The sequence below is a fragment of the Carya illinoinensis genome, chromosome 8 (genome assembly GCF_018687715.1).
Source record: "Carya illinoinensis cultivar Pawnee chromosome 8, C.illinoinensisPawnee_v1, whole genome shotgun sequence".
Lineage (NCBI taxonomy): Eukaryota > Viridiplantae > Streptophyta > Magnoliopsida > Fagales > Juglandaceae > Carya > Carya illinoinensis.
The window spans coordinates 9,162,617-9,175,262 of record NC_056759.1 but is presented as its reverse complement, the minus strand read 5'-3'; the positions used below and the strand labels follow the sequence as shown (position 1 = coordinate 9,175,262).

The 12,646-nt window shown below is 33.9% G+C and overlaps 1 protein-coding gene and 1 non-coding gene across 3 annotated transcripts; both read left to right on the top strand.

Annotated features, from left to right (window-relative positions):
- The first annotated feature begins 423 nt into the window (after window positions 1-423).
- LOC122319024 (AT-hook motif nuclear-localized protein 10-like) lies at window positions 424-7,965 on the top strand. 2 transcript variants are annotated; one of them, XM_043136880.1, is made up of 7 exons: window positions 424-625; window positions 844-969; window positions 1,118-1,648; window positions 2,528-2,580; window positions 5,509-5,640; window positions 6,382-6,543; window positions 7,327-7,965. In XM_043136880.1, the coding sequence occupies exons 3-7, from the start codon at window positions 1,150-1,152 to the stop codon at window positions 7,555-7,557; spliced, it is 1,077 nt and encodes a 358-aa protein (XP_042992814.1). In that variant the 5' UTR covers window positions 424-625; window positions 844-969; window positions 1,118-1,149; the 3' UTR covers window positions 7,558-7,965. The 2 variants fall into 2 exon arrangements, with proteins under 2 accessions (XP_042992814.1, XP_042992813.1); XM_043136879.1 differs by lacking the exon at window positions 844-969 and having other exon boundaries at window positions 426-625.
- Window positions 7,966-9,153: 1,188 nt separating this feature from the next.
- TRNAM-CAU lies at window positions 9,154-9,239 on the top strand. Its single transcript is given in 2 exon segments — window positions 9,154-9,191; window positions 9,204-9,239. It is a non-coding gene; the product is annotated as a tRNA-Met (tRNA).
- Window positions 9,240-12,646: the final 3,407 nt, after the last annotated feature.

Genomic DNA, 12,646 nt, shown 5'->3' with positions numbered 1-12,646 from the left:
AATAATTGTTAATTTCGTGTTTATTTGGATTTTTAATATAATTGCTAGAGTGAATTATTCGAATAATATTATATTAAATAATAATAAAATAAATAAATGGAAAGAAATCACCAATTATTATAATTTATGTAATAGGGGTTAATAATTGTTATGATAACTTAAAAGGAAAAGCAGGACAACTCAGACAAAAAAGTACAAGAGTCAAATAGAAGCTACGACACAACATCTACTAAAACTATGCTACTCGCTCGTATTGGATGACACGTACACCTTTATGTGGTATTTAGAACTTATCCAATACGTGGAGCTGGTAAAAGCGAGTATAGTGAAGGAATACCTGATCACAAAGGTGAAAGTAGCGTTGGAGTAAATGCATTTTTTGTAGAACAAAATAGAGACTGCTTTTTACCTGCCCGTTTTTAATAGAGAAATGATATGAGGGAGGCAAGGCCATGAAAATGAAAAAATAAATTCAAATAAATAAATAAATATTCAGAATTCTAGCATTTCCTTTTAAGAAAAGCCCTCCGGTGCTCCTCCTCTTCGTTTCCGTTCCGAAACCCTGGAATTTTATGCCCTCTGTAATTTTCGATCCGGTGCCAGTTTATTTTTCTCCGAATTATTGGTGAGTTTCAGTGATTTTTTCCCGTGATTTTTCGGTTTTAATTAATTTTCGCTGTATTTTCTGGACTCTTTTACTCGGGATTTGGAAAATAGTTTTTTTTTTTTTTTTTTCGTTTTCGTTTTCTATTTCTCTGAAAATAGCTTCTTCGTTTATAATGTTCAGCTTTTCTTTGCTTTAATCTTTAATTAAAAATTAATTTTTCCCGATCCATGTCGAAGAAACTCGAGGTCTTTCATGGTGCTTCTAAGATTCTGTTCCAGGTCTTTGATGCGAAGCTCACCTTCAACTTTCCAGCACAAAATTCTTCCCGCACGACTATCACTACTTCAAATTCACTGACAGAAGTGTGAATTTTGTTTATTTTATTTTTCTTATTAATAGTAATATTATTATTATTATTATCAGTGTAACTCCTCCTTCTCAGTCGATTAGGGCTTGTTTGATAATCAAAATATAATCTGTACAGTTCTTCCATTTTTCTTTGTTTTGTAGATTAGTGTTTGCAGACATTGTTGTATGGAAAGATGTCAGGTTCAGAGGCCGGAGTGATGACGAGTAGGGATGCTTTCAACGTGGGGCTTCGTCAGAATACTCAGCCGCTCGCCCAGAACATGCGCTTGGCTTTTAGCACCGATAGCGCCGCCGCTTTCAACCTCGCCGGCGCCGCCACTTCAGCCTCACCCTCAGTCTCAGTCTCAGCCTCGACCTCGCCTACTTACCAACCCTCCTCCGGGAACGGTGGCTCCACCACTGCTGGTGGGGCCATGTTGAGTGTGAACGAGAGCAGCATGGTTGGGAGTGGTGAGCCTGGGAAGAGGAAGAGAGGGAGGCCCAGGAAGTACGGGCCAGATGGCACCATGTCAATGGGTGTCACCCTTGCGCCTCAATCTGTCGCCGGAAACCAGTCAAGTGGAGGCTTTTCTCCTCTTTCTACTCCACCTCTGTCTGCCTCACCCGCTTCGTTCAAGAAAGCTAGGGGTAGACCGCCTGGTTCTAGCAAGAAGAAACAATTGGATGCACTGGGTATGCTTTCTTTTGCAATATGTTGGTCTGTCACGTGGTCGTGTTTACTTGGTAATTAATTTTATTATCTGAGAGTTCTGTCTGATGGATATTCCCCCACAATTCAGCTGGCTTTGGTCATTTTGTTTTGGGTTTCTGAGACGGAATGAAATGGTTGCTGTTGTTTTATAAAAGTTATACGACTTTAGAATAAAGAATAGGAATCCGATGTGGTTGGAACTGTGGATCCGTTCGATCTGCGCTTAGATTCTTAGTCCCAAAATTACTCATCTGCCCCTTTTGTTATTTGCATTTGCTACCCTGGCTCTTGGAGTTTTCTTGATTTTCCTGTTAATTTTCAAGTATATATGTGAAATATTTAGTGATATGTATCTTAGTAAAATAACTTGTCTTCAATAAAATCTTCGATTACTTATAAAAAAATTGTTCTCTGATTGGAAACTTTTCTGTTAGATCATTTCTTTGATTGTTTTTAAACATGTTCAATATATTGAGTTCAATCTGAATTTTCTTCTCTGAAAATCTTCTTTCTCCAATGAAACGGAAAACGTTTTATCACATTGCTAGTACCGCCAGCCCCATTACCAAACCATAATAATAATAATAATAATAATAATAATAATAATAATAATAATAATAATAACAAAGTAAAAAATTAAGATGACATCTAATACTTAGACAGGAATGTGCCATGTCAAAAAAAAAAAAAAAAAAACAAAAACAAAAAAGAAAGGAATCTTTATCCAATGGATTCTTTCGTTCAATTTATTGGAATTTTTCTTTATTGCCTACCTATTTATTGCAATGTAGTTTTCATGTGCTATTGGGCTGTTATATTATGGTATAAATTAATTATTTTACGGCGGTTTCTGTTTGCAGGATCAGCAGGTGTTGGGTTTACACCCCATGTTATCAATGTGAAAGCTGGAGAGGTCTAATTACTCACTTTAATCTTTCCTAAATTTTCATTGATCTTTACTGTTTTTTTCTATGTTTCATTTGAGTATCACTAAAGTTTGGTCTTCAATAATTCTTCTCTTGCATTGGTGTATATATCTCTGTTGCAAGAGTAATTATTTTTGCATCTTAAAAGTTATTCTGTGCCGTCTAACTAACTTTTATATGCATGTTGGGATATCTTCTATCAGCTGTGTCATATAAATTACATGATGGATGATATCTTCAACCTCCGAGTTGTAGTCTTCCTTCACTTTATGTGGATGGTGTCTTTATTTATTTATTTATTATTTGAATTACTGATAAAAGAATACTAATTTATTTTTTATTTGAATTAATGAGAATTATATGCAAACAAGGTATGTGGCTAATTGTTTACTTCTTGTTGTCTTATATAGACAATGGGTCAGGTAGCGAGGATGATGGTATTTCTGTGGAACTGAGTCAATTTGCTTTGTCCAAGTACCAAAACAAAAAATGAAGGAAACAATTTTAAAAAATGCTGGAACACCTAATAATCTAATGTATTTAGGGATAATGCAATTTCAGTGTATATTTAATCTTTTCTTTAACGAAAGGATTCAAATTCATACTTGTCTAATTTGACCCATTTGTATATATAGCTTTTATAGACGAGGTATGCTGTATAGTATATACTACACTCTTATCCCACTCGGGTCACACTTTGCTGATGTGGCATAGGCCATCAACCACTAGATGGACTTTTTTTTTAAAAAAAATAATAAATCCAAGAGTTAATGGACAATCTATATCAATACAGTAGGACAGGAGTTTGATGATGGTATGGTACATTAATTTTTTATTTTTTATTTGTAAATATGTGATTACCCAGGTTGGGATGGTTGCAAAGTTAGATGGTTGAAGGAAAGATGTATCTTTGGAAAATTCTTTCACATGCAATGAGGCATCTGTATCACCAAATATCCACCCAACTAATGGTAAAAGAATTATAATGAAGAAGCTGCTACAAGTCATGTTACGAGCACTAAACTGTCCTAAGCAAGCTAACATCTTTACCGTTTTCGTATATTTACAATAAAGGGGCTTTGTGTTTGTTCAATAACAACTTTTCCTCAAGAAAGAAAAGTTTGTTCACTAACAGGCTTATCCTTATACCTAAAGTGCTTTATTTATGTTTTTATTTGATGGTCTACATTGAAGATATAGTCATGAATCTTTCACAAGATGCCAAGTGTCTGGATTAGATTTATTTCTGAAGTGGGTAGAAAATTCTTTCTGATCCTAAAGTTCATGGAGTGTAATCCCCAATATATCATATTCTTACTTGGATAGGACTTTTTTCTCGGGGAAACATGTCTTATGATACTAATCAAGCAAATCTTAAACTTAAACCTGTATTAGTAATTTTCAATTGGCTTGCCAAAAGTAGGAGGTAAATCTTAGACAAATAATCAAGTGTCAAAAATCTAGGGTTGATTTCCTGGAATTATAAGATATTTACCAGGTAGAATTCTCTAAAATCCCAACCACTACGTCCCAATTAAATGGCTGGGCCTTTGCCACATTTGTCATTTTTAAGAATTTTTAAGATAATAGGTCTACTAACGGATTGTTTGGATCTTCAACTAAGATGAGAAATATTATCTCAACGTCCAAAAATACTCAAATATAAACACTTTTCAATTTTAAATTTTCAACTTTTTCATCTAATTATTACAACTTTCTCAAACTTCCAAACAAAACACAAAAAATATTTGAACTTTTTCAAATTTCAAAGCAAAAATAATATTAAAAAATTATATTCTAACAATATTTTAACTCGTAATATTTTTATTCAACCTTTTCTCTATTCCTTTCCAAAATCCAATAACACATTTTAATTCGAACCATTTCATTACTATTCACAAGTCATTTCACTACAATTAACAGATTTAATTGTTATTTATTTATTTATATTGGCACCGGTGTCCAGGAATAGTGTCCCGACTAATCCCGGGGGTGCACAGGCCCTTGGCAAAGAGTTTCCCGCAAGTGCTCCTCGGGTAATTCGAGGGAAAAATCCCCCAGTCCGATGACCCCTAGAGATTACTTGCATCAAAGGGGATTTGAACCTTAGACCTGAAGGGAGCATACTGTCAAGTCCAAGGCTTTTGCCACTTGAGCCAACCCCTAGGGGTTTAATTAATTCTTTTTTATTGTAATGCAGTCAGTTGTAAGCTTGCTTTCTGCAACTTCACTTTGTGGGTATGGTAAATAATAAGATGGTAAATGTTTGGTAGGTAAAAGTATTAAATGCTGATGTGGCAAAAGCCCTGATTTGAACGAATAATTCTATAAGTCCAGGTTACGCACGCCTCCATATGATTGAATTTTTTATGGGACAAGGGCGAACTTTTGTGCATGAGCCCATGTCACAGATTCGATTCCCCTCGGGATCAAACTGCGATTTAAGTGGGAGGCCATGGCGATGGGTTGCTGTGCTAGTCTCCCCGGAGGTTTAGATTCCATGGATGAGTGCTAAGGGCTCTGTTTTGGGGTGGTTCCCCGTCATCAAAAAAACAAAAAGTTAAGATTTAAGTATTCTTTATGGTATTATCTCGAAGATTACTATCATTTTTCCTACCACTAAGGGCATGGTCTTTGCGATGTGATGGCATGATCCCGGTGACAATTTTCTATGGTATAAGTTCTAGGTGCTAGATATTAATGGATTTCCCCTATTACTTGATTCTTCTTAAATTGTTGTTGATACTGGGTAAGTTTAAGAAATTTTTTACTTTTAATTTCATATGCTGTTGATGTCAATCATGATCATACTTCCTTATTTATTCCGACTTTTATGGTGCTTGCATTTTGTGGATCTGTATATGAAAGATTAGTCAATTAGGGAATTATACGTTTCTTTCTGTTTTTGTCTCCAGGATATATCATCGAAAATAATGTCATTTTCTCAGCATGGTCGAAGGGCTATCTGCATCCTGTCAGCAATTGGAGCCATATCCAATGTGACTCTCCGCCAACCGGCCACTTCTGGTGGAACTGTAACTTATGAGGTTTGTGAGATGTATCTAACAACTTTTCCTCTGGCCTTGCCCTTAACATGGGGTGAACTTGTAATTTATGAAGTGTCATAAATTGTTGGGGGATACATCTTTAAGGGCAGTTGTATTATCAAGACCATTGCTTCTATAAACAAGCATGTCTTATCTTTTAACAATTCTTGAAATACCTTTTTATGTGTGCGCCATGTATATTAATATCTAGCCAATCACTAGAAAAAAGAATTAAGAACAAATACAATTACATGGTACAGGAAACTCCTTGATTGCTGCAATGTTGGATGATACAAGATTTTCTGGAAAGTCTTGAATACTGTTAAAATGTAAATAGAGAACCAAATTTTTTCTTTGTTTTCTTTTCCCCCCTCAAAAGATTCTTTTCCTTCATTTTTGGGTCTTTCTAGTCCAGGGCAATACTGTATTGGGTCATAGAATTTTTGCATAGATGGGTGTAAATGCTGTATGTTGAGCTGAACATACCTGTATCTTTAGGCCAAAAGTAGGATCAATATTTAGCTTTTATGCCCCTTGTCCTTGGCATAGCTTTTTTCTTTTTTCTTTTTTAGACAAAAAAAAAAACTATATTCCCTTGGCTTAGCTTCACATGGATATTGCCCTTCTGGTCACATAACCTATTTGTCACCATATGCAGTTATGAATTTTTGGACTCATTATATGTATATGGCAACATGTATTGCTTCCCTTCTCTTGAATATGCTATTTTGTGTTTTGCAGGGCAGATTTGACATTCTGGCGCTTTCTGGTTCTTTCCAGCTATCTGAAAATGGTGGTCAGCGGAGCAGAGCTGGGAGTTTAACTGTGTCTTTAGCTGGCCCTGATGGGCGTGTTTTGGGTGGTGGTGTGGCAGGCCTTCTTACAGCTGCATCCCCTGTTCAGGTTCATTTTTTTTATGTTTTTGTTTTATTTATTATTCCTTATAAATTCTCAATTGGTGGAGCTACTTCGTAAAAATTCTGGCATGGTGCATAATATTCTTAATCTCCTTTTGCAAATTATGTGAAACACCAATAAGGTAGAGTTGTTTTTATGTTCCAGTATTTTGAACAATTCGTACCAATAATATTTTGAGTAGGAGAATGTTCAATAATTCCCAGAATACACGTCAATCACAACATTTAAATGTTTGCTGTTTTTCTTCTCCCTTTGCTTTGTGTGGATTTTTTTTTGTCAGGAAAAGGAAAAAGCAACTCACTCAGATTTTTAATTTGCCCTGTGTTCACCTGTGCCTCCATTCAATAACTCCATTCTTTATTGAGAAATGATATTTGCAGTTATAGAATGCCTAAGCGTTGCGTGCTCCTTTTGAAAAAAGTGAGTAAACATGGGACTCACATGAAGAAAATAATTTTTTAATGGTGGATCCTACTCTTTTTCTAAAGAAGTGCATGACACTTGCATATTCTATGACTGTAAATATCATTTCACAATATTATTTAGCATTACTCTTCTCCGCACTTGCAATTATAACTTAATTATAACTTCTTATTAAATGATCTGCTCCAATTTACCTTATTTTTTCAAGAAGCCTTTGATTTTATGAAATCCATAGTGGAGAATACTTAAGATTCCTCTCTTTGCACTATCGGATAGTTTAGGGTTTAAACCTACTGTCACATTCAATATACTGGAACCAATGATATTGATCCATTCTCATTGCAGGTAGTCGTGGCGAGTTTTATAGCAGATGGTCGCAAGGAATCAAAATCGTCATACCAGATGGAACCCTCAACTGCTCCACCAAAGCTTGCCCCTGGTGGTGGGCCTGCAGGGGTCAGCGGCCCAACGTCACGTGGAACTCTTAGTGAATCCTCAGGTGGACCCGGTAGCCCTCATAACCATAGTACAGGAGCTTGCAATAACAGTAACCCACAGGGGATGCCATGGAGTTAAAGCCCCTTGTAAGTGTAATCTTGACTGATTTGTGTTGTGGGCATGAACTCTAATGTTGTGTTTCATTTTCTTTTAGGCCTTTCAAGTCTTTGACCATTTCTAATTCAGGGCCTTTGTATAAGTTCAGTAGAATAAAGGACTACAGGATTATTTCCAGCTTGGCAATATTGGCTCTTGCCAGTGCCAACAACCAATTAGTGACAGGTGCCCTCTGCACTTTGAGGGGGTAACTTAGAAATTAGAAGGAAGCTTCTGCTTTTAGGAAATTCTAAGTCAAGATAGGCTTGTAGCTTGTTATGTACTGGCTTACTGTAGCTGCTTCTTGTTGGCCATCCGATTCCGGTATTGCTAGACTTTCACCTTGTTTCGTTATTGATTTTAAGTTGCAAAACAGTTCTGAAGTTGCCATGGACTGCTTGCTTCTTCTTCTGCTTTCCTGTTTTTTGTTTGTGGGTGGGGCATGCTTGACACGTGAGATGCCTCCATCTCCTTCAGAAAATCCCGTTTTATTTTCTCGTAAATAAAATCAAGAAAATAAATATATTGTGCATTGTGCCTGCATGAGAATTCAAACCTACGTGCAGCAGCTATTAGAGGATCACTTCTGTTTCCATTATCTTTAAAACTAGAGGTAGCGATGCACGGCCATGATTTGGGTGTTTCATAAAAGATCAGGTAGGGAGGGGCCATGCAAAGTCTTCAGTGAAGGGCTAAGAGATATGATAAGGTTGATGATGATTAGCAGCCGATGGGAAAGAAGCAATGAAGTGAGATGAAGACAAATGGGAATAGAACGTAAGAATTGAAATGACGTGACAGGTTGAATGAATAGACGAGGAAAGTCAGGCGAATGCGTGTTGTTGGAAGTAAAGTAAGTTGATTGTGATGATCAAAAGAGCTAAGCCATAAAATGGAGACAAACTGATATGGCAAGACGAAAGCTTTAGATACAAGACATTTGACTATAGGCTGACAAAGGATGAGAATAAAGTGAGAAAAAAAATTTAGTTATAAGTACAATTCTGAATATTAATATTAATATATGTATTAATTTAATATGATTAATTAAAAAATATATTTTATTAAAAATAATATTAATTTAAATTTTAAATATAAATAAATTAGTATTGATACGTAGATTAGTATATGATTTTTTTTATACGCAACAAACTCAAGTGAGAGATGCTGGCTGGAAAAGGGTAACAACAAGAGATATCCGAGATAGCTTGAGAGACTGTGAGAACTGTACTAAAGTAAATTATAATAGATTTCACCTTTTAATATTCGTAGACATAGACATTTTAGTGATGAACCATGTAAGTTGTGTTCTCCTCTATAGTAATATTTTGTGCATTTATCTACTGTTCACGACATGGATGAGCAACTAAAGTACCTTGAACTATCAAAAAACAACTGAGTTATGCAACCGTACAGTTAGCTTCCGACATTCAGAAAAATGCATCAACATCTTTATAGCAGAGAGGACATGAAAGAAGTTAAAAGCTACAAAAGCTACAAGCTAAACGTCAATTTTGGAACTACTGTAAAAGTTGGCAGAGCCTCTATAAATATAAAAGTAAACACCGACCACAAAAAGGGGTGGTGGCGCAGTTGGCTAGCGCGTAGGTCTCATAGCTTTCTGAGTAATCCTGAGGTCGAGAGTTCGAGCCTCTCTCACCCCACCTAAGAATTCTTTTTCAGTCATTTTTACAAGAAGAGTTGCTGCTACTACTCCCATTCTAAATAAGTCGTGATATCCGCAACCAGACATGCGAGAAAATTATGTCATTTTCCAGCTCAGACTCTGGGTGTGTTCCATAGAATATTACTCATAAACTTACATAGCGATAGGGCCTGACAAAGATTGACCAAAATCCCCAGTTCTGTTAACAGAATCAGGGCAGAAATCATCAAGTTCAATTACATTTTCATATGACCACTTTTTTAGACCCATTGAGGTGATCATTGCGCAAAATGCCATAGTCTTGTAGCTGTTTTATAGGACCACTTGATAATCAGGGAGTTTAGTCAATATTTGGTTGGAAACTCGACAGTTTTAAAGACATAATAAATTCAACTTCCGCGGGTAAAAGAATCCGTAAATTTCTCAAACTCAACATGATTTCAAAGGAGTAGGAAATTTTAGGAGGCCCCAAACTTGTCGTTGTCCTGTTACTAAATTGCCTCAACGCTACCGGACAGACAGATTTTAATCTCCAAGTCAACTCCTTAGTTTCGTGTTGGAAAATTGGTAACAAACACCAGTACATGTTGTAGATCAATTCAACAAAGACGGCAACGCATAAGGATCACATTCTCTTAATTTCCAAAAACAAGAACAAAAAAGTAATAAAAATACAATAGTACAAGGTTTTTAGACCCCAAAAAATTTGTTTGTCCTTTGGGACATTCCTTCCCTATTCTTTTGTTTATAAACCAATTTTTTTTTTTAACCTACCCTGGCCTTTCTTGTCTGTAATCCCAGCAAAGGACATAAAAACACCTCCAAATTCACATATCTATGGATTAGTTATTAAAATATATAATTTTTGTAATTTAAGATATACAAGTCCTATATATTCATTTTGAACAAAATGAATAAATTTAAGATTTAAATAAAAAAAATTATTTTATATTGGTGAGTTCTATTCTTTTAAAAAGAATGCACGAGACTTGCATAGAAGATGTTGTAATGACCATAATAAATACACAAAAAATAAAAAAGACATTGTTATTTTCGGAATGATATACGAGTATATTGTTGAAAGTCCATAGTCCACGCTCCCATCGCCATCGATGAAACTTCGCCCACAATCATCATCATCATCTTAATTCCAACATTCTATGCATTGCATACATTGTATAATATTATTGCCCACAGGGCCACAACCAACGCCCACGCAGGAATTTTCAGCAGCCTCTGACGTCATTTTTGTTTTTGTTTTTGTGGTACTCTCTTACGTAATTAAAAAAAAAAAAATCAAATATTATATAAAGGATATACGGAGAATCTAATTTTTTATTAAAACGATTTTAATATTTTTTAAATACTTTTTAAAACTTGCAACCCCCTAACAGATCCAAAGGTGGGGATTTTAATAATATATTTTACAATTCTTTTATAATTATATTACACATTATTTTAAGTCAACCAATGTAATTATGACATCTCATTAAAAAATAATTTTAATTTTATTGAGTCCATACACCATTCTCACGTTAGAAAATCAAATCAAACAAAGATACGACGTTTTTAGGTACTGTTTGGTCATTTAAATTTTTTATTTTAAATATAAAATTTTCATTTTATTTTGATAATTTTCTTAAATCTCTATATAAAATATAATAAATAATTTAACTTTTTTTTAATTTTTTTAAATTTTAAAATAATAATAATATTAAAATATAATATTTTAATATTTAATCTTAAAACTCAAAATTCTCATCTGAAAATTCTCAGTGGCCAAGCAAAACCTTAATCTAAATAATCTTAAAGTCTTTAAAAACATACGTCGTTTAAGTGAAAAAAAAATGATTAAATTATGAGAAAAAAAGAAAAGAAAATAATAAAAAAAAATAGGTGGTGAGCCAGGGTGGATTTTTTGTTTTTAGTTATAAATTTATATTCTTTATAACTCCAAAATAATCGATTTTGTATTTTAAAATTATTAAACCACTTTTTTCAGTTTAATTGTTTTAAAAGTTCTTAAATAATTTATATTTTAGATTTTAGTTTATTTTAGTTTATTTTTATATATGTCTCATCTAAGTGTTTTCTTAATCACAATTTACCTTTAAGTTATCATTTACTTTTATAATAATAAATATGAACTGCTATATATACATCAAATTTCGAATGTTGAATGATCATTTAAAGAGATAGAATACAATTACCCAACTTTCCGACTTCCCCCCCCCCCCCCCCCCCCCCCCGCCCGCGCGGGGGCCGTGCATAAAATTCTAAGGGTCTAATATGATTTTTAGACCTCCCTCTCATTTTTCCATTCATTCATTGTAAATATCAATGATTCGTTTACTTAGTTTTATTTTACTTTATTTAAGGTTGAAAATGACAGATTTACAGCTTTTCGACAACTCTCGAGAGACACGTGCATTACAGACAGCTTCATAAGTTGAAAATCGTTAAAAGGAAAGTGATGGTTTTGCAAAAATATAATCTATGGTTATCTTTCGGCAACTCTTCTCGACACACGTGCCATATCACCGAATTTGCGACCACTAGACATTTTAAATCTGACCATTGTAGCTGAAAAAGAGGCAAATGTATTGTCTTCAAGGGCCATCATAAATTTCGAAGTCTCCTAGAGTTGGTTCAAACTGTAATCTGTCTTTTTTCGCATTTATCTTAATGTTTTTCTTTTTAGTTTCCTTATTATTCATTAAAATAAAAAAGAGTTCGTTTCTTGAAAATTTGTCTGTAAAGATTGAGTCATATTTTTCTATAGACGGTGAGATTGAGTCTTTGTTTATGTAGAGAATGTTGTCTCTAAGACATTTGTCTGTAAAGAGTATAAGTAATAGTGAAGATCAGATCAATCACAAAAAGAAATAATGTATTGGTAGAGTTCTAAATGTATTATTTTGATCTCTAATGTCATATTTAATATAGAGATATCTCGAAATTATTTGATCATATATAAAAATTTTTTTAGTAAATGAATTATAACAGTTTTTCTTAACAAAAAAACAAAGAGATAGGTACAATTAGAAAAAATCTTCACAACCTCCCAACACCCCAACACCCCACATTTTTTTTAATTTTTATTATTTTATCTTTTATCAAATATTTAATATATAAATAATGAATAAAATAATTAAATTAATTTAAAAAGAATAAATTCAAAAAAAAATATTAAAAAAATATTAAAAAATTAAAAAAGGATAGAATGTTGGAGTGTTGTGAGGTTGTGTAACAAAATCCGTACAATTAATCTATTATTAAATATGAATTATTAATAGAGGAATCTATATTTATATCCATAGAAAATTTGTCAATGCATGCCCTAGTTGTTACCCAATCACTACGGCACCTTCTGTCTCATTCAGACCCAATTTCCAGTCAACTTCG